General features: G+C 36.7%; 2 protein-coding genes and 1 long non-coding RNA gene across 4 annotated transcripts; 2 read left to right on the top strand and 1 right to left on the bottom strand.

Annotated features, from left to right (window-relative positions):
- Positions 1–2,483: 2,483 nt before the first annotated feature.
- Positions 2,484–7,282, top strand: LOC128016988 (F-box only protein 22-like). Its single transcript, XM_052602007.1, has 7 exons — positions 2,484–2,696; positions 3,672–3,804; positions 3,930–4,014; positions 4,104–4,208; positions 4,313–4,465; positions 5,288–5,453; positions 5,819–7,282. The coding sequence occupies exons 1-7, from the start codon at positions 2,506–2,508 to the stop codon at positions 6,210–6,212; spliced, it is 1,227 nt and encodes a 408-aa protein (XP_052457967.1). The 5' UTR covers positions 2,484–2,505; the 3' UTR covers positions 6,213–7,282.
- A 4,884-nt stretch (positions 7,283–12,166) lies between these two features.
- LOC128016987 (uncharacterized) lies at positions 12,167–18,813 on the bottom strand. 2 transcript variants are annotated; one of them, XR_008184338.1, is made up of 6 exons: positions 18,615–18,813; positions 17,676–17,875; positions 17,490–17,585; positions 17,071–17,196; positions 15,805–16,092; positions 12,167–12,994 (listed from the first exon to the last, which is right to left on the bottom strand). It is a non-coding gene; the product is annotated as an uncharacterized LOC128016987 (long non-coding RNA). The 2 variants fall into 2 exon arrangements; XR_008184337.1 differs by lacking the exons at positions 12,167–12,994; positions 15,805–16,092 and having other exon boundaries at positions 16,861–17,196.
- A 1,197-nt stretch (positions 18,814–20,010) lies between these two features.
- LOC128016985 (insulin gene enhancer protein isl-2b-like) lies at positions 20,011–23,543 on the top strand. Its single transcript, XM_052602006.1, has 6 exons — positions 20,011–20,266; positions 20,616–20,805; positions 21,022–21,281; positions 22,053–22,336; positions 22,624–22,791; positions 22,992–23,543. Exons 1-6 carry the CDS (start codon positions 20,209–20,211, stop codon positions 23,106–23,108), a joined length of 1,077 nt encoding a protein of 358 aa, XP_052457966.1. The 5' UTR covers positions 20,011–20,208; the 3' UTR covers positions 23,109–23,543.
- Positions 23,544–25,608: the final 2,065 nt, after the last annotated feature.

Genomic DNA, 25,608 nt, shown 5'->3' with positions numbered 1-25,608 from the left:
ATTACCTTGAGGAAAAAAACATCATCCAAAACAATCTATGGCTTACAGTCAGATTCAGCCGTTTATTTATGATCCAGAATCAGATCCCGAGGCTGAAACTGAACGAGAGCAGCAGCAGCAACGACTCGCTCCGAGCGGGGCTCGAACCCGGTCTCCGGCATGGGAGGCGGACGCACTAACAAGGAGGCAGAGATATTTGAAGCAGTTTTACTCACCGCCTGCGGTTCCAACACACGATCGTGACTCTTTTTCGTTGGGATTGCATCATCCTTAAGAAATAAACGATACGCAAATCCGGCGTCAAACTGGGCCTTGTTTATAAAACAAGCATCTTCGAAATGCAGGGAACAAACAAAAACACTTGCACAATTCCGTTGATGCTCTGTAAAAATAAACTTTAAAAAAAAGAACCACAAAAAAAACTATGGATAACTTTAAAGAACATTACAAATATTTAAAATAAATCCATAGCTTTCAGCTTGGATGCTCTCATTTCCCAAATTGTGCTTCCCTTAATCTAAGGCTAATAAACGTATTTCACAATCTGGGTCATTATTTAATACAAAACCACACATAATATTTCTATTGTATCTCTGTCAATCACTCTGATATTTAGTTAAGATGAGTGCTGTCTGTCACTGTCTTTTATCAGTTCTGTGAATTACTTTATGCTCATTCTTTATAAAGTAGCAAAAATGTCGTTTTTAAAATACAGTACTGTGCAAAAGTCTTATGGAAAAATTAGTATTTTCACCCCAAAAAGGGTTTTAAGCCAGTTATTTATATATTTTGCTGTAGTGTGTCAGTAGGAAATATCAGTTTTCCATTAATTCCATTAATAATCTAGTGCGATTTTGAATGCACAAGCAGCTTGACAACAGCAAAATGAATGTTTGGAAATGTAAACTGATATTTTATACTGACACACTACAGCAATATATATAAATTACTGGCCGGAACCATTCTTTTAAGTGAAAATACTAACGTGTCTAAGACTTTTGCACAGTAGTGTATGTATAAAGTACGTATGATTAAATTAAGTATATTTAAATAAGTGTAATTAAAGTATGTGTTCGTTCATATGTGTTAAGGGCTAGATTTTCGCTGGAGGAAACGGCTGTGGTGTGATGAGCGAAAACTTTACAGATGAGAAACCGAGTGATTGTTTATTAAACAATGCATGATCAGCTCTCTCTCCACCTTCAATACCATGACTTAGGTGCCCTTGAGCAAGGCATCAAACCCCCAACTGCTCCCCGGGCGCCGCAGCATAAATGGCTGCCCACTGCTCCGGGTGTGTGCTCACAGTGTGTGTGTGTGTGTTCACTGCTCTGTGTGTGTGCATTTCGGATGGGTTAAATGCAGAGCACAAATTCTGAGTATGGGTCACCATACTTGGCTGAATGTCACTTCACTTAAACACATACCTTGTGTCCTCTGTTTATTTAAGTGCGCATGCGCTACTCCATTCGCGGTCTGCGCCTCTGTGGATTGAAGAGCGCGCTGAAAGACGGGAGGAGACCGGTCTGACGCTGGTTTCATGTGAAATTTAAGGGGACTGACTCTGAGGCGATCGGATACCGGTTCCAAACCCAACCCTACTTTTAAGAAATAAGAAATATTAAGAAATATATATTTTTTGATAAACGAGCCCAAAACTGGCTATGTCCTTGCTGGAGAGTGATGTGATTTGTGTCATGTGCAGGAGCGATGGATCACGTACAAACCAATAGGGTGTCAGAATGGTATATGTTTATACTTCTCATCCAACCACAATCAAATTCACTGCTTCCGGATGGCGCGATTTATCTGGATACTATAGTTTTTTTTTTGAATGATGACACCCGGAATGAAAACAAGCCAAAATGAAATAGCAGTAACGAAGCTATTTTTAAAATGTAAGGAGTAGAAAGTACAGATACTTGCCTGAAAATGTAAGGAGTAGAAGTAAAAAGTCGGCTGAAAAATAATTACTCAAGTAAAGTATAGATACCCCAAATTTCTACTTAAGTACAGTAACGAAGTATTTGTACTTCGTTACTTGACACCTCTGGTAGTTACATGTATTTAGTAAATATAATAAAACACACACACACACACACACACATAAACAATAGAAGTTGCACGTTTATATCACCACAGGCCAATTATTCCATGCACAAGAACATGGTCTTAGAAAATAAGAAAAACTGTCAAATGTGCTCTTTCTAATATTCATGCAGTGTGCATGTGCAACCCTCAGGTACACTAATATAAATGTTTTTTTTTTTTTTCTTTTTTTTTTTGCAACTTTCTAAATTATTAATATAACTGAAAAAAGGAATAATCTCAAAATGCCAAATCTTGCTTGCATAGACAGACATATAGATAGATAGTTAGATAGATAGATGTCTATGTGTTATATAGAATATATAAACACATATATAGTTATATGTGTGTGTGACAGAATTTATTTGAGTAAACGTAGTGTAGTCATGGGCCTAGTGCTCGCTGTGAGACTTTTAAATGACTTCCGGTTCCGCCTCCGTGTGGAGGGTCAGATGCGAGAAGAGGATCCGTGTGAAAATGGAAGGGGATGCAGTTTCTCCAAACATTTTTGGGCAAAGTAAAGCTGGATATGTCCTAAGTAATGTTGCCGAGGTCGTGGAGAGGATTTTGACATTTGTCCCGACTAAAAATCTCCTCCGGATAGCAAGGTAATGATGCTAGCTAAGTGTGGATGTTTTAGCCTGTTAGCTTTGAGCTAACGTTAATCAGAAGACCATTACATCTTAAACGGTATTATATAAACTCATTTTATAAATGAACAGGATTACACGTTTACTCTTTCCTGCCAGAAAATACTTTAAAAACCTCCAAAGATCTTAATTAACGATAGTTGATTATATAGATCTGCATGTCATTTGTCACTCAGATTCGTAAACGGAATGCAAATAAATTAGTGGGGACCAACGTTATATAACTTTTGATTTTAGGTGATGGATTTATTTGGCTTTGTCAGCTGATCTGTTAAAGCTGATCCTAATCGTGTACAATACTAACACCAGGGTCTCCAGAACAAAACATTGGTCCTTTCAATTAATAACGTAAATTATATTTGTACTTGTTACATGCGTAGAGTAGATTATTATTGTACCTTTTAACAACAATTACTGACGGTCATTATGACGCTATCCTTCACTATATACAGTAGACTACGACGATTGACGATATACAAACTACAGTGTGTCTAAGTATTCTTCTGTCTTTAGTATTGTTTGTATTTCAGTTTGTAAGAACATTTCTGCTTGTTTTGGTAATCGAGTATTGATTTTTTTTAGACCTAACTTTACAATAGTCATAAAAATACATCTATATTAACAATGGAGCATTAATAAATTATCTAAAGCAAGTAATCTTACGGTTTTATTAAATAATACAATTGAAACACAATGTAATAGTATATATGTTGCAACATGCCACCCAACATTCTGTCTTACTTTAGTCAAATATTTAAATATCTTTTAGACAACAAATCATTGATTTATTACAACAAAACACTGTGAATATCTTAATTTCTGTATTTCCATATGAGCAACCATTTGTAGACTGAAGTCTGATGAAAACTAAAATACACAATTCTAATATCAATATCTGTTTGTATGTTGATATTGGTGTTTCTTCTTCTGTAGTGTGTGCAGGCTATGGAGGAATTGTGCACGCCGAGTCCTGAGGACGCAGCAGAGACTGACCTGGCTCTCAGCTTCTGGCTCATCCATATACGAGGAGCACGTTTTGCTTAGGACTATGGCTGAAGACTTGGAGGTCTGATGGTCTTTGCTGCTTTTTTTTATGTTATTTATTTTTTGCCACAAAGAGAAGTTAAAGTTCTTATGAATTCTAGAAATGACAAAGCATATTCTGTTTGTCTTTTCTCTGACTCCCTGCAGAAGATCTATCTGCTGCCCCAGACAGCTCTCTTAATGGTGGATGGAGAAAACTTCAGTTGGCCTTTTAGTTACACACACAAAAAGGGTAAGTTACGTGATTATTTGTGTTTTAAAAAGCCCTGTCGATCCTGATGAGGAGATTCACCTGCTCTCTTCCATCCTTTCTTGCTACAGCCAGGAAGTGTGAGGATGAAGTAGAGTCAAACCCTGTTGAGAAGCTGCGACGCTTGCTGCCGAGCACTTGTGATGTACTAGGCATTGTCGCATCAGGAATTGTGGGTAAGATGAATTGTCCCTGTTTCCCCGTGTTTTGCCATGATCGAATGGCAATTGCAATGTCAGTGCAGCAGTGTAACTGTCATTTCTTCTGCTGTGTGCTACAGTGACCCCCAGTGGTTCACCCAGCAGCCCCCCAGAAGAGCACGAAGATGGTGAAGCTGGCTTCAGTCTGCTTTTCCCTGCCATGGATGGGGTCACCATCCGGCCTTTTCACTTCTGCAAAAAGAGCCTCAGTGAATCGGCAATGGAGGAAGCAGGTGAGTTGTTAAGATTGTAGCAACTGGTGCAATTGCGTTTTTTTTTTTTTTTTAATCAAAAATACAGTAAAAGAAAATTGTTAAATATTATTGTAGCTTAAAATAACTTTTATAAATTAATATATTTTAAAATGTGATTTATTCCTGTCACTGCAAAGCTGAATTTTCAGCAGCCATTACTGTAGACTTCAGTGTCACATGATCTTTCAGAAATCAGATTTCTGTCTTCATGAAACATTACTTATTATTAGTGTTTAAAACAGGTTCCTTAATTCTTAAAATAGAAAGTTCAAAAGCTAATTTCTAATTTGAAATGGAATAATTTGTAATATTAGTGTTTTTTTTAAACTATTTAAAGTTACTAGTTCACCCAAAAATGAAAATTTTCATAATTTACTCAACTTCATTCAATTACAAACCTGTATGAATTTCTTTCTTCAGCTTAACACAAAAGAAGATATTTTAATGAATGTTGGTAACCAAACAGTTGATGGCACCCATGGATTTCCACAGTATTTTTTTTTCTAGATACAGTGGTTGTTACTAGGTCAAATGCTTGATTACAAATATTCAAAATATCTATTTATTTGTTCTTAACAGAAGAAAGAAACTCATACAGGTTTGGAAAGACATGAGGGTCAGTAAATGATGACAGATCCTTTACTTTTGGATGAAATATTCCTGTACTCGATCTTTGGTGAACAAAAGTATTAGTTACAATGAGAAGTCTTCCTAACCCTAAACTTTTGAATGCTAGTGTATATAGATATTGGTTTGGTTGGTTGGTAAGCCATGTCAAAATACTCTGTATTTGATTTTCAGGGTTGATCAATAACCCTGATCTAAAAGTGGTGCTGATGTTTGACTACGAGACCTGGAAAGCTGGAGGGCGCTGCTTTCTTAAAAAGTTACTGGAACCTCTTTCTCAGAATAATGTACTTATTGTTGGAGGACAAGTTGAGAGGACCTTTTCCAATAACACAACCTGGTAAGTAAAGAAAGTTCTTGATTTTAGATGAGTCAAGTTAGTTCCTGTATTTTATTTTATTTGTATTTTTTTGTCATGTTGTAAGTAGAGGTTTTATGGTCCAGACTTCATACTTCCCCTTCCCTATATTATTGTCCAACTGTTTCCCCCCTCGTCTGCCCACTGTTTGAACTACTCTGAGATCTACTCTGCATGATTTCACACTGCGCCTTTCTACATCATAATAATTAATTTGTAATTTAACATTTTGTCATTGTCACATACAGGAATATATATTTCTCAGCCCATTTCCTCTACTGTCTCTCTACATTATTTCTAATATAATCTTCATCAGTTAGGTTTGTGTGTGCTCTGTCTGTTTGCAGCTGTTCTCCAGGCTCTTTTGGGGCAGTAGGACTGACCTTCAGTGGCTCCAAGATCCAGGGTGCCTCAGTGCTGGTGGACCAGGACGTAAGCAGCTCGAAAGCAGCAGAGGCCACTATCCAGCGGCTGAAGGCTGCTAATATCCCAGAGAGAAACACCATGGGCTTCATGTTTGCCTGTGTGGGCCGTGGCCACAACAGCTACAATAACGAGCGTAACGTGGAGGCCAGCGCTTTCCGGAAGATCTTCTCCAACATTCCTCTCTTGGGATTCTTTGGTAACGGGGAGATCGGCTGCGACCGTATTGTCAAAGAGAGCTACACCTTGAGCGAGACAGATGCTGAGGGACTACAGCACTCTTTTACTACAGTCATGAGTCTGGTGCATTTTGGCTAACACAAACTCAACTCAAGGCAAATGACTGGGAATCCCCTTGTTAACGTGGTCTTTCAGGACAGATGCTGACTGCTTGTTTAAGTTAACAGAGCAGGTCCGATGGTAAGCAGGTATAATTCTCCTTGGTTCTTTCCTTTTGACTTTTTTTTTTTTTTCTTAATCAGGATGTCATTGGGACATTCAGCATTAAAAAAAAAAAAACAACAAAAACAATTTGGGAAGTGAAAACCTTGACCTTTTACTTCAGTTTATACATAAAACATTTTCTTTATGTGTAGAGCACAGCTTTAAATTTGTCAAGCTTTCAGTTTTCTTGTGGGCTGTATGGCTCTCCGAGGCCTTATGAACAAATAGATTGTAAAATTCAGGCACTTGCTAAAAAAATAATAAATGAAAAGGTAATTGTGATAGAATGGCTAATGATGTAGCCTTTCATCAACATTGGTACGGCTTATGGGACTTCTTCACTTCAGATATGTGCTCCAGACTGGTTGCTGGCCTACATTGATTGTCCAAATTACCATGTCCAATAGTAAGTGCAGGAAGGGTATTCACAATGAAAGACATATCTAGCCCTTCTCTGTATACTGTTACAATTGACTTGCTTGCAGTTTTTAGTGTCTAGATTGGAGTAATAAAGGACAAGCGGAAAAAGTGGTATTTCTTTGTGATATATCAGTGTATTTACTCTGCCTGTCCCTATCAAAATCCAGTTTAATTCCAACAGGGTAATGCTCCATTTCAATATTCATCAGTTCAGTTCTGTTCACTAGCGAAATAACACATTTTGTTGATCAGAGATACGTGAAGTCTCAAAGTGCTGTTTGCCTGTGTTGTGGAGATATATATTTGCTGCAGTATTTAGAAGGCTGAATTAAACTGTTTTTTGCCAAATCTTTTTTCCCCAACTTTGTTCGGATCATATACATAATACTTTGCTTAAAGGAAAGTAAGTTTTACTACTCTTACATATGTTTTCATGGCAATGTGTTGGTTTTTCTTCATCTGCTGCTGGGTCGTGCAGATATGAAGTCTGCATGTATATAATAAAATCAATGGTGTCATCTGTCGATGTGTGTAGTGTGGTGCAGTCCATACCCTTTTTACATTTCCAGGTGTACATGTGCAGAAGTAAACTATATGACATGGAAGACCATGGGAAATTGAACTTTTGAGTTCCTATTTATTCCAACATCAAGATGAAAACAATTCTAAGATCAATCAAATACTGAGAAATGAACTATGGCATTCAGAAGAGAGAAATATGTCAAATTTAGGCATCCCATCTCTCCAGTGTTTCCAAATTGTGTCATTTATTGCCAGGATAACATAACTCGCAGTATAGTGTTGCGAATGAACTTGATTTAGAAAGAAAAAACGACTTGATTGATACTATTAATTATTGCAGTCAGTGAAAAGGGTCTAAGAATTCATCAGTGCTTTCTCATTGTTGTTTCTCCAGTAGATGGCTCTCTCGTGTAACAGAAGTGTTTCTCGAAGGCGATCAGTGGAGTTATTTGTTAATTCCAGTCAAAAGGATCTAGGAATAAACTCTAAATACCAATTCAATTGATAATTGACTTAAATCTTAAAGTCTAAATCTCAAAATGAATCGATCATTTACTGTTAAATTAGTGTTGAACGTGATATTAAACTAACACAAAGATATTAGATGCAGGGCGATGAGCTCCAGTTCTTTGTTGTTGTAAGTGTGTGGGTTAGAATTATTAGATGTCAATGCCAAGCGCATCACAACAGACAGGCTGTTTCCTGTTCTTGTGGTTAGGTACCCTGGTAGCCCGGAGCAGGTCTCGATCGGGGCAGTGGTCAGATAGCGACCTGCCTCAGGACTGATGCAAAACGAAGCCACTTAGTGTTGCAGTACAAGTCCCTCAGTCCCACACTAATTCCCATGGACACAATGCACAGCAGGTGAAAACCTCTTACAGGTGAAGAGTGGGTTATTTTAAAGACCCTTCTCCAAAAAAAAAAAAAAAAAAGAGTGAAAACATCTGTTTTGCTACTAACCCTCTTTGGTCATATTCTATATACACTGCCACTCAAAAAGGCCCCGGTGGAATTTGTGGTAAATCTGGCTTTCAGGAACAAACACAGCGTTATGGAGGAACATGGCATCACGATGTGCACTAAAAGTGCAGATCTGTTGGGGTGCAGGCGTTTTTAAACCAGTACATTGTCGCCTCAGGGCTTTTGGAGTAAAGTCATTCAGCCTCACTTTAAGACTCTTTCCCTGTTGAGAGCAGACTTAGAAACAGTAGAGACAGACCTGAGCTCTGGGACCATTGTCATAAAGAGCAATGTTTTGTAGGTCACACACAGGGGGTGGGCCACTTTGCTCAGAGTTAGACATCCCAAGAGTGCAAAATGTAGTCAGGCATTTATAGAGGAAAAACTAAAATATGAGGTAGAATGTCTATAAAACAGACTATGCATCTGTAATATTAATCTAGTACCCGCAATGAAAAAAATGAGAAAAAATTTCACTCAGAAATCACTAGAAGGCTATTCCACAAACACAAAGAAACAGAAACTAGCACATTGAATTAAATATATTTTAGTGTATAAAAACTAAAATTGTAAATTTTACTCCAATGATATTTGTTTTATTTACAACTTTTAGATTATTATTGTTATTATTATTATTATTAGTGTATAATTGTACACAAATAATAATAATGATAGTGTATAATTTCCTCATCAACACTGTATGGTTAACTATGACAAATATTGAAAAGGAATCTCATAACATTATCAGTATGAAACTTAGCATAAAGTAGTTTATTTTGTAGTGAGACATTGATAAAAGCAATATTAATGCAATATAAAAGAAAATATTGTGTTAATGTTAGAATGTTCAGAGATTAGAAATTCTAAAAGTGCACATATGTATAACTGTCAAATGCAAGTGTTCAGTTTATTGATGCTGATGTTGCTGTTTCATAGCATCTATCACACAACAGCCAATGTATAAAAAACTTAAAAGAATAAAGAAATATATATAAATAATACCTTTACAATGTAATAATAACTCTTTCTATGTCTACTTAATAATAATATTTTTATTTCTTGTTTGTACTGTAATATCACATCCACCTCACTGATCTGAAAAAGCTCAGTTCCATTATCATTCATGGAACTGTCACAACATAAACATGACACCCCACTTTCTTTAATGAGCATCACGCTAATTAGCTATTATTAATTCAACACAATTTTGTTGTGAATTAAATGTATTCAAATATTTACACGAGGTTGTTAATTTAATGCAAGTCAGACGTACAACGACAAGCTAAAAGCACGACATGCTAACGTGACAGACTGTTGCTAATTGTGCAAAGAGCCGGTAAATGAGAACTGATACTATTAGTTCCCTAGCCAAACCATATATTTACAAATGAAAATCAGTCATACATATTAATTCTTACATATTATCTACATAATATAATCATTGCAGTAAACTGTTACTTTGCTCTCATTAAAAATAAGTCAAAGAAATAAACGGTTAAGACACTTGGTATTTATAATAAATAAACGGTTAGGACACTTGGTATTTATAATAATTCATTTCAAATTATATTAATCATTTTTCATTTGTATAATGAATTAAACGTCGATTTTCACGTTACAATAATATTTTTATATATAAAATTATTACAATTATTATTTAAATTTAGCTTTGAAAATTATTCAGTGAAGCGATTTTAAACGCAATACCAGCTGGTCTTGATCTTAAATATCAAGAGTTTTAAAAAAAGAGCTATCAAACCCACATGCATGGACACGCAATGACACCCTGAACGCAGTTCTCGAATGCAATGTCTCAATAATTCAGCAGAGCTACATTACCACTGGGTGGAATAATGGACAGCTGAGAATTCTCAAGGGAGACGGTCTACATGTTTCATCTGACTACCTTTGTCTCTGGGTCCTTTAAGTGTTTGTGGTTTCTGACCTGAACTTTCCTTAGCTGGCCTCATGCTTCTTTTAGTCTCCCCCACAAAGTGCAAATTAACCACTTTATAGCCTAAAACCAAATCAGTATTCACATTAAAAACATGACTCATGATAATAAAACCACAGACAATTATTTTCACAACTCTCTGAAGACTCGACCTTCATATTTCTCTCAAAAATAGTAGAAAAGATGCTGCTGTCTGCAATTAGAAAAATAATTAGTGCAGGAAACCTGATGAAGTGCTTTCAGAAATCCTCATATCATATCAGCTCTAGTTTCTGTTTGATGGATTCTTAAGTGAAGAAAACTGGACCTGAAACTACCTCTGAGATACTTTTGACACAGATGGAGGGAGACAGTAAGTTGGGGAAACAATGAAAGGGTTGAGTGCAGATATGTGACATCACGAGCACTTCCTGCTCTGACCATTAGACGCAGAACTCAATAATTCACATCTTTCATAACCAGTGCACTTGAAATTTAATCCCATGAATATTGCATGACCACAATCAGTTTGTGTGTGTGTAAATTTAAATGATTCTACATTCTTTAGCTTATTTTGCAAACACACATAGATGTACCTAACAAGTAATTTATTTAAAAACAGATGGATTAGGGCATCAGTATGAAATATTATTTCCTCAGTAATGAATCTCATGCTGTATCTATTAAGATCTTATATTACAGACAGAAACATTCTAAAGTTGAGGAATGTTGTAGGTTTTCAGATAATAAGAGATAAACAACAAATGATATTATAAAGCCAGTAATGATCAAATAATTTGACGTATTCCTTTAGATTTTCATATCTTATAAAGTCCTGGCTTTAAATCAGTGCCAAAAGAAGCATTTTTGACATCTTAAAAGCTTAGATGTTTGCAGAGAGAGAAAAAAAAAAAAAGCTGACAACATTCGTTCCTTTGTTGTCTATGAACTTCTGAATTCTATATAGCATTGAACGGCTGGATTCATTGCAAAATCAATATACAAGTAACCCAAACAAGAATATTGCTGGATGTTGTAGCATTGCACACAGTATTTAAATGGCCACCCCATCGAATCCCAAACCATCTTTCAAAGAGATATGAGCCAGGAGGAAAATGCAAATAAATTATACATCGTATTTTAAAAAGCTTCTCAGGTTTCTTTTTGAAAACATTCTTCTTAAGTGCATGGCACCCCAGCCCAGAGAAATTCCTCGGTTGAAGACATCTACTCCAGAGACTGTTACCATGGCTACAGAGGAGTTTTTACACTTCACATTTACATAAAAGTTTTCCGCTGTATGGATTTTATCCTCTACTTCCCGTAGAAGAACTGGGTCAGACACACAGAAGCAAAGCTGGGAGACTAGAAGAGCTGGAAAAAGCCAGGAGAAAGGTACAAGAGTATCTTAGATTATTAATTTGTATTCTTAATGAAATACCAACTTTTTGGCATTGAATAAGATAAAGATGTCCCTTTGAGGGTACTTCCCACTGACCAGCTGAAGTACCTATAAAAAATGTTTTGCATTATTTTGTGTATGATGAAGATGCACACAAACACACTGGGCTATGAAAATGAATGAACAGCTGAAACAGAGGAGAACACTTCATTGAAATTACAAAATTACAATTAAAGACTCAAATATGGAAAATTGAATAGAAAAATTATACATCTTCATTGCCACTATTTTAGTTACATTTATTCCTAAATGAATACATTTTACAATTTATTGCCCATGACCTAGAAATTACATAAAATTTATTTTTTAAATATATTGTATATTTTGTTTATATTTATTATAGATAGATATAAATAAATATTAATTAATTTAAAACACATTTTAATTTTGTTATCATTAACATTTTTTAAAATGACAAATGAGCCTTCAGACACAATTAAATATAACTATTACATATATATATATATATATATATATATATATATATATATATATATATATATATATATATATATATATATATAGCTCTCTACTAAATTTCTCTAACTTAATAAACTGTTGTTTCTGAAAGATATTGTTTTAACTAGCTAAATGTTGTTCATAAAGATATTCTTCATAAAAAAATTTTTTGCAGGGTTAACTCTATGATCATTGTGTCACCCCACAATAAACCGTCTGTAGGGAATACATACAAACAAACAGTCTCACAACTGAACATACTTTTAAAAGAGTTGCACTTCAGTGATCATCCTGGATGGTTTCTTAGAGAGCTCTGTCAAAAACAGCTCAGTGGCTCTGTACTCCCCTCACCCATACACAGGGCATGAGGGTCTGTATGGGTGGGTGGGGGTAAGGGATCGGAGCCCAGCAGCACTTCCCTGTAGCCCCTCCTGGGAGCCGCCCATCAGCTGCGCTCAGCTAAATGCACTCACATATGAATATTTCAGTGCCATTTAATGCTCCTGCTGCAGCCCCCGAGGAGCCCGGCATCAATTTGTGAACATGCCGTTAAAAGCCAGGACGTATAATCCAGAGTGAGAGCTGCTTTCCTCCCCACAAGGCCTAAAGTCCCCAGCTACAGCTTTGGCAACTTTCTCCTGCCAAACTCTGCTGATTTCTCCCACCCCAGTTTAAAAATAAATGTATATCTGAGTGAGAAGCAGACAAATGGTCTGGTTGTTTGCCCCCGGTTGGTCAGTTTTCCCAGAGCTCTTGTTGCTGTGCAGTCTGCTGGCTGAGAGGCCAGTGATAGTCTGTTCGTCTTCTGGCCCCATGGTACACTCGCATGGAGCAGGACAGTTAGGATAATATAGCCACGCTCACACCGCCTGCCTGACTGCCCACTAGTCCCATGGGCATCTGAAAGCACAAATTGCCATATTTAGATATATACATGCCATTGTTCACTCATCAGGTGTGAATACATGAGCACGCTGCACTTAATTAAACAGCTGGAATCCTAATCAGTCCTAATCTAACCATGAGTAGAAAGCACAATGAAAATCATTGCTGGCACTGGAGCCTTGCAGCACACTGAACAAGGCTCATTTTTGCACACATGAAGTTCAATAGTGATGCCACAGAACAGCAACTCAAAGCACAGGAGTAAATCAACAGCAGAATAACTTCAAAAGAAGAAAATATGCATTGGCATGACTTCACACCCAAATATCCCAAGAATACGGCTGAACTGACAACAGCATTATAAAGATAAACGGTGCAAAATTCCTACTGACAGTTGTGCAGGTCTGATCTGCAGTGCAGGTATTTTGCCAAAAGAGGGTTAAACAGTCTATGGATTACATTCCCCATCCTGTATTGTGAATGTTCACATTGTGTTCAATAGAGGCAGATTTGTTTGTGTGTATTTGTCTACTACTGAGTGATAAGATTGAAAATCATGAATACTTTATTCAGAAATCCACACAAATCTGAACGGTTCACAAACATATTACTTCAAGAGATTGTTTGGATAATAACCATTGGGATTTTAAGTACTGAAAACAACTAGAAAACTAATAAGAATGAACTATGCAGGAGTGAACGCACAATTTGTCATGTTGGTCCGCAGAGGAGCTGACACATATAGTGACACATACTGGTAAAAGCTCTTAATGAAGGTGCAAGAGCTGTTCTGTGTTGGCAGGGGCAGAGATACACAGTCAGCATTTGTAAAATAAAAGACCAGACTGACAGCAACACTGTTACGATAATAATGGCATTACTTCCTCTGCCAACAATGCAGAAATGCCCTAAGGCAGCGATAAAAAATTTATACTAATTATTATTTGAATGCTGCATTAAATCAGACGTATGTTAAATTATATATCAGCAACATGATTCTACATTCAGAGGAGCATTCATTGAGGACCAGATTTTTTTTTCTTTTTTTTTTTTTCACCAGTTATTCTGAGCTGGGGCTAAAATCGCCCATGAGCATTTATATGAGTTTCATTGTTTTAAAAAAGAAACCTGGGAAAAAACTCTGTGTGCATTTAAAACACAAATGAACAGAAAATTACAATAATATTCACTGATATTTATGGTTATGGTGTGATTTATTTATTCATTTCCAATTCAAAGTAGTGTGCATTGAATTTTGACTGTGGTTTTGGCACATGTAGCTGTTCTGGGGCTGGCTGTACACACAGCACTTTAAGTCTCATTTCTGATGAGAGCAGTAAATAATTTAGGGCTTAAAGCTGCCATTAGCCACACTTAAACTCTGCTAATGCAGACCCCTGACAGCTGGCCTATCCCCATTGGATGGGACCATGGATCAAATGGTTCTGAACAAAATAATGGGCTATACTGAAGCACAAAATCTGTCAATATAAGCATGTGTTGTTTGTTTTTGCTTCACCATGTTTGTTGGTTACGCTGTGGTATTCCCATTACACAGAAGGTTACACGACATATGACTTTAAATGCTTTACATGCATGTTCAGTGCACATTAAGAATTTATTAGACGTACAGGACTTTACTATTAAAAACAGTGACCCTGTGGCAGACTTATAGGCTATAACAGGGGTGCCCAAACTCAGTCCTGGAGGGACCAGTTTAGATCCAACTTGCCTCAACACACCTTCCATGAAATGTCTAGTATGTCTAGCAAGAGCTTGATTAGCTGCTTCAGGTGTGTCTGGTTGGGGTAGGAACTAAACTCTGCAGGACACCGGCCCTCCAGAACCGAGACTGGGCACCCCTGGGCTATAACATTATTTCTTGCCCATAGCATTTCAATTACAATTCTGGATGTTTATTTTCAATCATGCTTTATCCTTACTTTGACAATTAGGACCCACAATAAATATACTGAGCTTTGTTTGTTCAGGTGAACATGGACATTTCATTTTGCTATATAGGCTAATGGTATGCTAGCCTAAAATCCAGAAAATGTCTGCGTTCCAAACCTCTGTGACTGACTTTCTTCTGTGATATAAAAATGTCTTGAGTAATAAAACACCATATCAATGGCAAGTTACTGAAAAATGGGGTCAAATAACATTCTTACAAATAACAATTACATTGAAAATACCCAATTTCCTTGAATTTAAATACGTTTTAATTTTAAAAACACCTATGTGTCTGTATTCAATTGTGCCGTTTCGTTAACTTGATTGAACTTCATTAACCTGGCTTTTATGCATGTTTCTATGTGAATTGTGGGATATTTGGGATACCACATTAAGTTAACCATGATGCAACTAAATTTTCCGTAAAAAAAAAAAAAAAAGTATGTTTTTGATACAAACGTCAGAAACATCCTGACACTTTAAGATGCGCCTAAAACATAATATTGATTTTTGCCTCAAGTCATATATGATAGAATATAAAGATTAGGATACACACGAATGTTTCAGTTGTTTGTGTCAATTTTCCCAAATTAAGTTAACCATGATGCAACTAAATTTTCCGTAAAAAAAAAAAAAAAAAAAAAAAAGTATGTTTTTGATACAAACGTCAGAAACATCCTGACACTTTAAGATGCGCCTAAAACATAATATTGATTTTTGCCTCAAGTCATATATGATAGAATATAAAGATTAGGATACACACGAATGTTTCAGTTGTTTGTGTCAATTTTCCCGGAAGTGACTATTTTTTTGGAAATTGTTTTACGATATTTCATATTTTCGCAAATATTACAGTGAGAAGGAATAGTTACCTGTGGCACTGAAGGAAATAATTAATGTCACATGGCAATCGACAATTATTTTCTGATCATTTTACAAGGGGTGACACCTGCTTGGTCTCCGGACGCCTCTGGTCGTGCTCTGTCTGTCAGTAGCTACTGCATCTCGTCTATTGCCTTGGGGTTCAGACTGAAGAGGTGAGAGGGGGTTCAGCGAAAAATCGGCAGCTGTCAGCAGGAAGTGGCTGTCACTGGCAGCAGGAAGTGGCTGCCAATAAAACCGGATGGCAGCTGTCGCTAATACCCGGAAATTGGAGGAGGCTGCCGGCGGCAACAAGACAAATAAATAATTATATACACTTATGATTATGTTTAATACTTTTTTTAAATAAGTATAAAGGTCAGTATTGTATATTATTTGATTTAAAATATTGATCAAATATAAACAAAGAAATAAGATCATTTTGCTAAACGTTAATTTCCAGCTGAATGTTTATGCATGTATCATTGTTTGTGTGAAATAAAACAATTTATATTTATATACGAGAGTGGCACTTACTTGGTGTATGTTGTATATTTATTATAGGCTATATACACAAATGACTGAAAAGAGAGAAGTCTCTCAGAGACCTTTATTTAAAATCATAATTTGCGGTTATATTTGTAGTATTTCAAGAAACAACTATATATATATATATATATATATATATAGTATAAAGTAGCTGTTAAATTTGTGACTGGGTTAGTAAGTTGTCAAAGTCAGTGCTTTACAATGTAAACCGTATAAAATATATCCAGTAAGCAAGCAGACTAAAATATCAATCAGAATCACTAACAACAATCCGGAGGTATTTTCAAGACTCTTAGATCAGAACTGTTGAGGTATACAGAGTTACTTCTCCAGCATCTTGCACCAATCACTGTAAAACCCAGGGTGGATGCGCATCTCCCCTCATTTTCCTCTTGCAACATGGTCAAGTCAAGCATTGTTTATTTATATAGTGCTTTTAATAATCAAAGCAAAGCAACTTTACAGTATTAAATAGGAAAATAGTGTGTCAGTCAATAATGCAGAAGGACATTAGTAAACTCAGTTTGTAGTCAGTTTAAAGGCAGTTTATCATTGAATTCAGTGATGTCATCCTTCAGCTCGGTTCAGTTTAAATAGTATCTGTGGAATCGCTTGCAATCATGTCAATGATATCACTGTAAATGAAGAGACCACAACGAAGCAAGCCAGAGGCGACAAGGAACCAAAACTCCACCGGTGACAAAATGGAGAAAAAACAAGGTCTTTACAGGGGATCTGTATCTGGGGCTCTAGTTGTCCTGGTCTCCGCTGTCTTTCAGGGCTGTAGAGGTCCTTTCTAGGTGCGATCCACCATCTGGTCTAGATACATACTCTATCCGGGTGACTGCAGTGACCTTTGAATAAGAAAGAAACAGATTAATATAATTGAAGATGTTAATATCTATACGATGTTTGATAGGGAGCCAGTACAGGGTTTACAGAACTGGGCTAATCCGGTCATACTTCCTGATTCTAGGAAGAACTCTAGCTGCTGCATTTTATTATTCATAAGAAAATGGTGACTTTAATACCTAAATTGTTTTATTAACAGTAGACATGCATGCACAGCCATATTAATGATTATTCCCATTGCATCTTGTCATCATGTACAGAGCAGTGATTACATTTTCATGCATAATTTGCACACCTGGTAAGCAGTTGTTGTAAACTCGTCGCAGTGTCTGCAGGGTGTACATTGTTGAATTCCTGACATGGCTTAGACTTGTTCTCCATTTTGTTCCACCTGTATATTGAGATGAGGAGCATGAAAACAGCATTATTACAAAAGATAAACATTCAGACATGGCAACTGAGAAATGTAATGTTATGACACCTTTTTAAACCTCTAATCAAATATGTAAAAGAAGATACTCAGTCAAGCCAGCTGGATTGTGCCCTCTTTCGAAAGGAGTCTGTATACAGTACAGCAGACTTCTGAATTTGGAACAAACCAAAGACGGACTTAGTAATGTAGCATCACCCCTCCTCCAGGATCACGTAAAGAAGAATTTTCAACAGGACAGCATCTGGCAACTATTGGGTATTACAAAAAAATAAAAAAAAGGTGTCAGTGCCATGGTTTTGTCTCAAGATGCACATCAGTAATGTGTTTTTTTTTCTTTCTAAATGCATGTTTACAAAAGTTACTTCAATGTTCTAAATTTAACTACAGCCTAATCCTGGCTTAATCCAAGCCTTGTCTGTGAAACTAGACCTAAAAGTTATAAGGAATTATGAACCGGTCCATTATATTTTGTATAGATAACAATAAAAAAAAAAATTTAAAAAAAAAATTGTTTTGCATTCACATGCTTACAACTTCAACTGGTACACAGAACAGTTCTGCACATGCATAGTATTAGAGAAAACACACCTCAATAGTGCAAAAAAAAAAAAAACTTATTTTAAGAACTCTTAAGTTAATGTATATCACACAATCTCCTGAAAGACTTAACATGCAAAAATATATGGTTGGTGTTGCAAATGTATCTTCTATCATTCCAGTCAAACAACATTCTTTTATATTATTCAATAGACTGTTAACACGCTAACAAACGTTAATATTTAATGGTACGTCAAACGTAATTTGAAGTTAATGGTAGGCCCCTAACAAGGTACACAAACAACGTTGCTACCACTAATTAGATTTCATTGAACAATTAAACCAAAGTAGACACCAAGTCTACCAAGTCGTTCACCAAGATACCAATTAAAATCAAACTTACAACGCAAAAAAACATTAATTACACCGATGACCAATTTCTGAACTTACCGTTTGATCAATCGCAACCATTACTGAAGCGTTTGGGTGCAGTTATATCTGATTGGTTGTGCCCACGTTGGTCGATACTGATTGGCTCCCACCGAATGGCAGGTCCCGCCTACCATCCGGCTGACAGTTACTGCCTTCCGGCTGTCAATGGCAGCCACTTCCTGCTGCCAGCTGCCGATTTTTTATCTGAACCCCTGCTGGAAGAGGTTGTATGGGTTTCATTATTAAGCAGAGATTAGAATTCTTATAAATAACAAAACAATCCCACATCCTTTTCTTTTCTTGTTTATCATATTCTTGAGGAGAAAAAAGAACAGAAAAAAAAAAAAACCTGGCTATGTGTTCTGTACTAGACTAACTGAGACTTGTCATGGCACTTGTAAACTGTTTTTGTTCTCTTGTTGATCTGATTACCTCTGTAGTTCTCATTTGTAAGTCGCTTTGCTAAACGATTAAATGTAGAATGTAGGCTAAATGTCCCTTATGTGAGAGAACTGAAATAGTTTTGAATGACACACCGTTTGAAATGTCATGAGAGCTTCAAAAATAAGGTAAATTATAAAATTATTCTAAAGCTTTTGTTCTTCCACCAGTTTTCTCTATATGTAGGCTGCTGCTCCAAGCCGACGCAGTTGCCCTAAAGTGAACTTTCATCACTGCTTTTGGGCGTCTAATCAAAGTATGGATGAAATATTCTTTTTCTCATATTTAGCCATAGCTGCTACTTATAAATTAAATAAATTTCCCCTCAATAGTACATTCTGATTTATCGTGGTAATGAACAACAATAACATGACATCAATTTATTTTAGAATATATCTGAAATGGTTAAATATCGGAAACATTTTATTTCAAAACAGCAAACAAAATTAGATATAGCCTAAGCCTCTGGAGACTGTGAAAAGTCTAAATAGGCTAATTATATGGTAAAACTGTTTGAAATGCGTAAACACAGCTTTGTCTTTTCTATTTTGGATTTATATATTAAAATAAATCGCTGTCATTCATTTTACCCATCTGTTTAAAAAAAAGTATAGGATACGATAGTCTGTCCTCCAATTTCGCGTTATTCATTTATATGAATATAGCCTAAGATTTTTTTTTCGGGATTGTGGTCTAGCTTTTCAACCAGTAGATGTCACCCTGGACTACTCCGATCCTATAATGAGACGCTTGGTAAAATTAATCTCACCTTTCCTACAGGTATGGGTGTGAATCCAGGAACCCATGAAATACCTCACAAATTGCCTACCCCACGTATAATAGTAGTACCATCCCGCAGCCAACCTCACAATAAAGGCTGCATATTGAGATGTTTGCATATTTTTCTGAAACAACACGCAGTTATCTGATCATTTCTAGGGAGTAAAATGTGTCAATATTGGGTGCACTGTGACTTGTTGCCCCCTACTGACGCGTCCTGGGTCGGATTTGCGCCTGACGTCATGTCTCGTGCTGCAGACAGCTCTCTTCCTGCGTTCACCCCCCTCTCATCTCTCCTCACTCTGGACTGAAGTTGCGGAGCAGCCGGGAGCGGACAGTACCTTTTCTCTATTTCTGTTTCTACAAGCAATCTTCTCTTCCCGCAAACTGTATGGTGGATATAATATTCAGCTCTTCTTTTTTGGATGATATGGGGGATCATTCCAAAAGTAAGTAGCTATTTCGGCGAAAAATAAATAAATCAGTAAATAAAGAAAGAAAGAAAATCTATACAATACTAAATATAACATGTTAGGCTACTTCGTGAATAAAATTAAGTGTTTAAATATGATTCAATGCTGTTGCATTTTCTTATGCAATTTGCTTATGGAAAATATTAGGCCTACTGTTTTTTATGGGCTACTGATTCTGCAGTATCTGTCATCTTAAAAATATGTCTTAGTCTTTTTACTAATCCAATGTTATTGTTTACAAATGACGATTTTAATTTGTTATTAGAAAACATTTGCGATGAACTACTGTGTAACAGCTCAAAACAATGTTCTTTTTCATGTTCAGAGAAGTCCGGACTTGCGATGTGTGTAGGCTGCGGCAGTCAGATCCATGACCAGTATATTCTGCAGGTCTCCCCCGACCTGGAGTGGCACGCAGCCTGTTTGAAATGTGTGGAGTGCAACCAAAACCTGGACGAGACGTGCACTTGTTTCGTACGGGACGGGAAAACGTACTGCAAGAGAGATTATGTAAGGTAGGTTTTTGTTTTTGTTTGGGTTGTCACGGAAAAAAGTATGAACTATTTCATAAAACTAGGTGCACATGTATTTTCGTGAAATATTCATTGTAAATTATTGTAAATAAAGAACGAATCTTGGACTCTAGGTCTTGTCTGGTTTTGTCATTGAACTAAATTATTTTATAATTATTGAATTATTATTATTGAACTAAATTATTCTACATCCAACAGATTGTTCGGTATAAAATGCGCAAAATGCACGTTGGGCTTCAGCAGCAGTGATTTGGTCATGAGAGCTCGGGACAGTGTGTATCACATCGAATGTTTCCGCTGCTCGGTGTGTAGCCGGCAGCTTTTGCCCGGGGATGAGTTCTCCCTCCGGGACGAGGAACTGTTGTGTCGAGCAGATCACGGTCTGGCCCTGGAGCACGGAGCAGGCAGCAGTCCTCTCAGTCCGGGAAACATCCGCAGCAGAGGATTACATATGGCAGGTCAGTATAGCACAATAAAAATAAATTGACTTGGGCATATTCTATTATCTTCGTATCGAATACGGACTTACAGAAATTATTGTATTGAAAAACATACAATTATTGTGGAACTGTTAGAGCTTGTTTATTTGGAGCGGTAATGGATCATTTAAATGTCAATTTTGGAACTGAACACACACTGAAAACTGAAAAGTAATTATATAGGCTACTGTGGGAGGAATCGTGCAATGATATGTTACATAATAGCTAATTACAGTCTGATCCGCTTGATAAGTCAACCACTGATAGATAAGCTTGAACGGCGCAGGACCTGAAACACTGAGAGCTGCACAAGACTCAACATGCTCTTTAATTTCCTAATTTAGAAATACGTAGGCTATTTGCAAAATAAATAATATGTTAAGCAATACATTATTTGTTAAATTAAACGTAGCCTAATACTGATATTAAAATTATAGGCCTATATATATCAAAGTCAGATTCATTAAATTGAAGATTTAGTGAAAAATGTCTTTTGTTGCTTGATGATATTAAAAATACAGGATTTGTATCCACTGAATATTTGTCCGTCCGTCTGTCTTCAGTTCAGACTATATTTCCAGTTTTATTAGAAGTGTTTTTATTCTTGGGTAATATTCAAAATGTAAGTGTGATATATAAATTATTTTTCAACGGAATTATTCTTATTTTTATTCGCTAGCATATTGCATGTACTTTTCAAATGTAGGCCTAATCATTATTATTTTTTTTTTATTTTTTTTTTTTGCTCAGCTAATCCTGTGTCGGTCCGGCAAACTCCTCATCGGAACATGCACAAGCAATCGGAGAAGACCACTCGGGTGAGGACGGTGTTAAACGAAAAGCAGCTACACACTTTACGGACGTGCTACAACGCAAACCCGAGACCAGATGCTCTAATGAAGGAGCAGCTGGTGGAGATGACCGGTCTGAGCCCACGGGTCATCCGAGTCTGGTTCCAAAACAAGCGCTGCAAGGACAAGAAAAGATCTATACTCATTAAACAGTTACAACAACAGCAACATGGCGATAATACGGTAAGTGTCTTGCTAATGCACTTTCAGTGTGAGAAATTTATCGTGCGAAAAAAAAAAAAACGACTTCGACCAGTGTGGCTCTGAGTGATGCCTGACACTTGATATGAGCCGAGAATGATTTTAACTGGGTCTGCAATTCGACTGCAGTGTTGGCAAATCACAGACTCCTCCTACTGTGTGTGATTTGGGGAATGTTTTAAAATCGGTTTCATGCTACATAATGCAATATAGTTGTCTTTTACTAAAAAAACAAAACATGTCCCCTCATCGCCGACTTTTTGCTTCAGAATCTGCAGGGTATGACGGGCACTGCGCTGGTTGCAGGCAGCCCAGTCCGACACAACCCCTCAGTGCCAGGACACCCGCTGGAACTGCAGACTTACCAGCCACCCTGGAAAGCGCTCAGCGAATTTGCACTTCTGAGTGACTTAGATCAACCTGCTTTCCAACAGCTGGTAAGTTGGGGAGGAAGCTGCATTTGACTTTATTTTTATGATTTTCATACTTTCACTTTAAGCATAGCCTACAGTCAAATTAAGATTAGCCCGTTGTTGTTGCTTTTATTATTATTATTATTATTATTATTATTAGGCTATTGTTATTAATATGTTTAGCTATATATTAATTTATAGTTAATGTTGTCTCTCAATTTCAGGTCTCTTTCTCGGAATCCGGTTCTTTAGGAAACTCATCGGGCAGCGAAGTGACCTCTCTTTCTTCACAGTTACCGGACACACCGAACAGCATGGTACCGAGCCCGGTGGAGACGTGAGAGCGACTTGCGCGCCAGTTTCCCGGGAAATTATGAGAACAGCTCAAATCACGGGCGCGGGAAATTCCACTAGCATCACCGGACTACCATCAGAATTATAGCAAAAACCTGCACTGGGAACAGAGGAACCGTTTTTCCTGAAATTCGTCAGCAAGTCCGTGGTGATGCTGGAAGTGAAATGATGGAAAGCTAAACACTAAATGAGGAACCATGTTCTCTCGAAATGGATATTTGTTACTCGTTATGACTATTGTATCTGTGGTTTTTGGACATTTTTTGAAAACATCTTTTCAAAAGACTCGATTTCAGAAGATGGGATTTTTTTTTTTATTTCGTTGTGAAATTTATTGTCAGAGCATTTGTGTCTCTGAACAAAATTAAGTTATTGTTATTTATTGTCACATCAATTCGCAAATAAATACATAAATACTTTAGCACAGAAATGCCGTATTTATATTTGTGAATGTAAAATGCGTGAATATGGCTAACTTAGTCTTATGAAAATGCGGAGAGGTGGAGTAGGCTACCTAGCCTATATTAATTCATATTTTTTTATAGTAGTAGGCTAGACCACTCATAATTATATTATATAATAGACTAATTATTACATAATAATAATAATAATAATAATAATAATAATAACAATAATAATTCGGAGAAAACATCTCTGACTTGTTAGGGCCCGAGCACCTTTTGCCCCGTTTATTATTAGCCTATTAGCCTACAGATTAGGCCTACTTTTAGGCTAGGCATATAGGCTACCATCATTTCCTTCAGCGGGAAAAAACATAAATGACAACACATATCGGTTTGGTCAAAATCAAGTCATAATTAATAAAGACACAGTCGGTTGATAATAAAATAAATAAATTAGCTAATTTGCCGGATCAAGATCACACATCCCTAAATTATGTCGTTTTTTTCCTTGTCAGATCAGATCTGTAAAATGATTAGTCCACTTTTCCTCGTCAAATTTAAGTGTATCGCTTGAGCACTTATCTACGTGTGCCATTACACCAACAAACCATATTCACATAACCGGAGACTGATTTGAAGAGATTTTTCACCAAAGCATTAAATATATGCACAGGAAATTGAATTGAATCACGCTGCTTTTTAAAAGTGCTTCTAAAATTATTTGGTTATTCGTTAACAACTCAATATTTTTTAAAATACATTCATGAATTAAATTTGAGTGAAGAAGAAGAAGAAAAAAAAACGCTATAGGTTTTTATGATTTCCGTCATTTCAGACCTAATTGTGAGCGCCAGTTTACGACATACTGCAAATTTCAAGGAAAGCAAGACTTATTCCTAAATCAGATCTTCTCTGAGAAAGACCTTGATACCAGACATAGATTTGGGTTAGTTTTCAGCTACTTCTGTACAGTCCAACCCTTTCTAAATCAAGAAAACATGCACACATCCCAAAAGAAGGCACAACAAAAAAGCTAGATGTTGCTAAAGAACAGGGGTTTTCATATAGGCCTCGGATGCTATTGTTCGGGTCCAAAGACACAATATAGAACTTTTTGGCTGGTTCTAGTGAGCTATAATCAGTCAGTCAGAGACAGAGAGGAAGTAAGGCAATGATAGGAAGCCATTCAAGGAGGTTTTACCTGAATGTGGTTCTCCGCTCTCTGAATGTTTTGCAACCCATTTCCAGCTACATTTAGCTCTGACCACTTGTCATCTGATCATTAGAAATGAGCAGTTGTAAATGGGGTTTTGCTGTATTGCCAATTTCACTAATTTATACTGAAATAGTTCTCTGATGTTTTTTTTTTTTTTAATTTTTATAACACTGTGTGTATGTGTGTTAATGTTAACACATACCTTACAGCAACATTTCTAACCTATTTCTTCCAATAGAACTATAAATTAAGCAACCCCACCTAAAGACATACTAAAAATCATGAATTCCTATTAGGAGAATAAACTGACACAAGGACACTGCATGCAGGACAATATGGACCTGCATTAACACACACACACACACACACACACACACCGTTAAAGACATGGAGGGAGGTCAAAGCCACCCACTCTACAAAAACAGACTATAAAACAGAGTTCACAATGGCTTCAGCATTCACTCTACAAGAAGGCTCTGTGATTGAGTCTTAGAGAAACACATGCTTCCGGCATTTGATGGAAACAGATATCCAGACTTCTACGAAGCGGCTTTGCAGAACGACACAATGTCTCTGCATAATCCAAGATACAGAACTAGCGGCACAGTCACCAAAAGTTTGGAAGCTTTCTTCATATGTGGGCTGGATCAGATCAGACAGTGCTGGGATTTTGGTCACACACAGGTACGGGATAAGAGCTCAGGCCAAATTAAAGTGGATGGTGGGGGTGAAGCGCTTTGACCATGGCTCCATAAATAACCCGGATTTATTAGATCTTAAAAACACTTTTAACAATACCGACCCTAATGCATTCTATGTTTGATAATGCACTCAGGGCTTTAAGAGCAGGATAAACAGACCCATAAC

This window comes from Carassius gibelio, chromosome A7 (assembly GCF_023724105.1).
Source record: "Carassius gibelio isolate Cgi1373 ecotype wild population from Czech Republic chromosome A7, carGib1.2-hapl.c, whole genome shotgun sequence".
Lineage (NCBI taxonomy): Eukaryota > Metazoa > Chordata > Actinopteri > Cypriniformes > Cyprinidae > Carassius > Carassius gibelio.
The sequence above is the reverse complement of the archived record's forward strand: the minus strand, read 5'-3'. Positions and strand labels throughout refer to the sequence as shown.

Excerpts from the sequence above, each read along its gene's own strand:
- LOC128016988 (XM_052602007.1), top strand. The coding sequence starts at position 2,506 with ATGACTTCCGGTTCCGCCTCCGTGTGGAGGGTCAGATGCGAGAAGAGG. Across the intron at positions 2,697-3,671 it reads AATCTCCTCCGGATAGCAAG|TGTGTGCAGGCTATGGAGGA; the intron begins GTAATGATGCTA and ends CTTCTTCTGTAG. Across the intron at positions 3,805-3,929 it reads CTATGGCTGAAGACTTGGAG|AAGATCTATCTGCTGCCCCA; the intron begins GTCTGATGGTCT and ends GACTCCCTGCAG.
- LOC128016985 (XM_052602006.1), top strand. The coding sequence starts at position 20,209 with ATGGTGGATATAATATTCAGCTCTTCTTTTTTGGATGATATGGGGGAT. Across the intron at positions 20,806-21,021 it reads TGCAAGAGAGATTATGTAAG|ATTGTTCGGTATAAAATGCG; the intron begins GTAGGTTTTTGT and ends TACATCCAACAG. Across the intron at positions 21,282-22,052 it reads CAGAGGATTACATATGGCAG|CTAATCCTGTGTCGGTCCGG; the intron begins GTCAGTATAGCA and ends TTTTTTGCTCAG.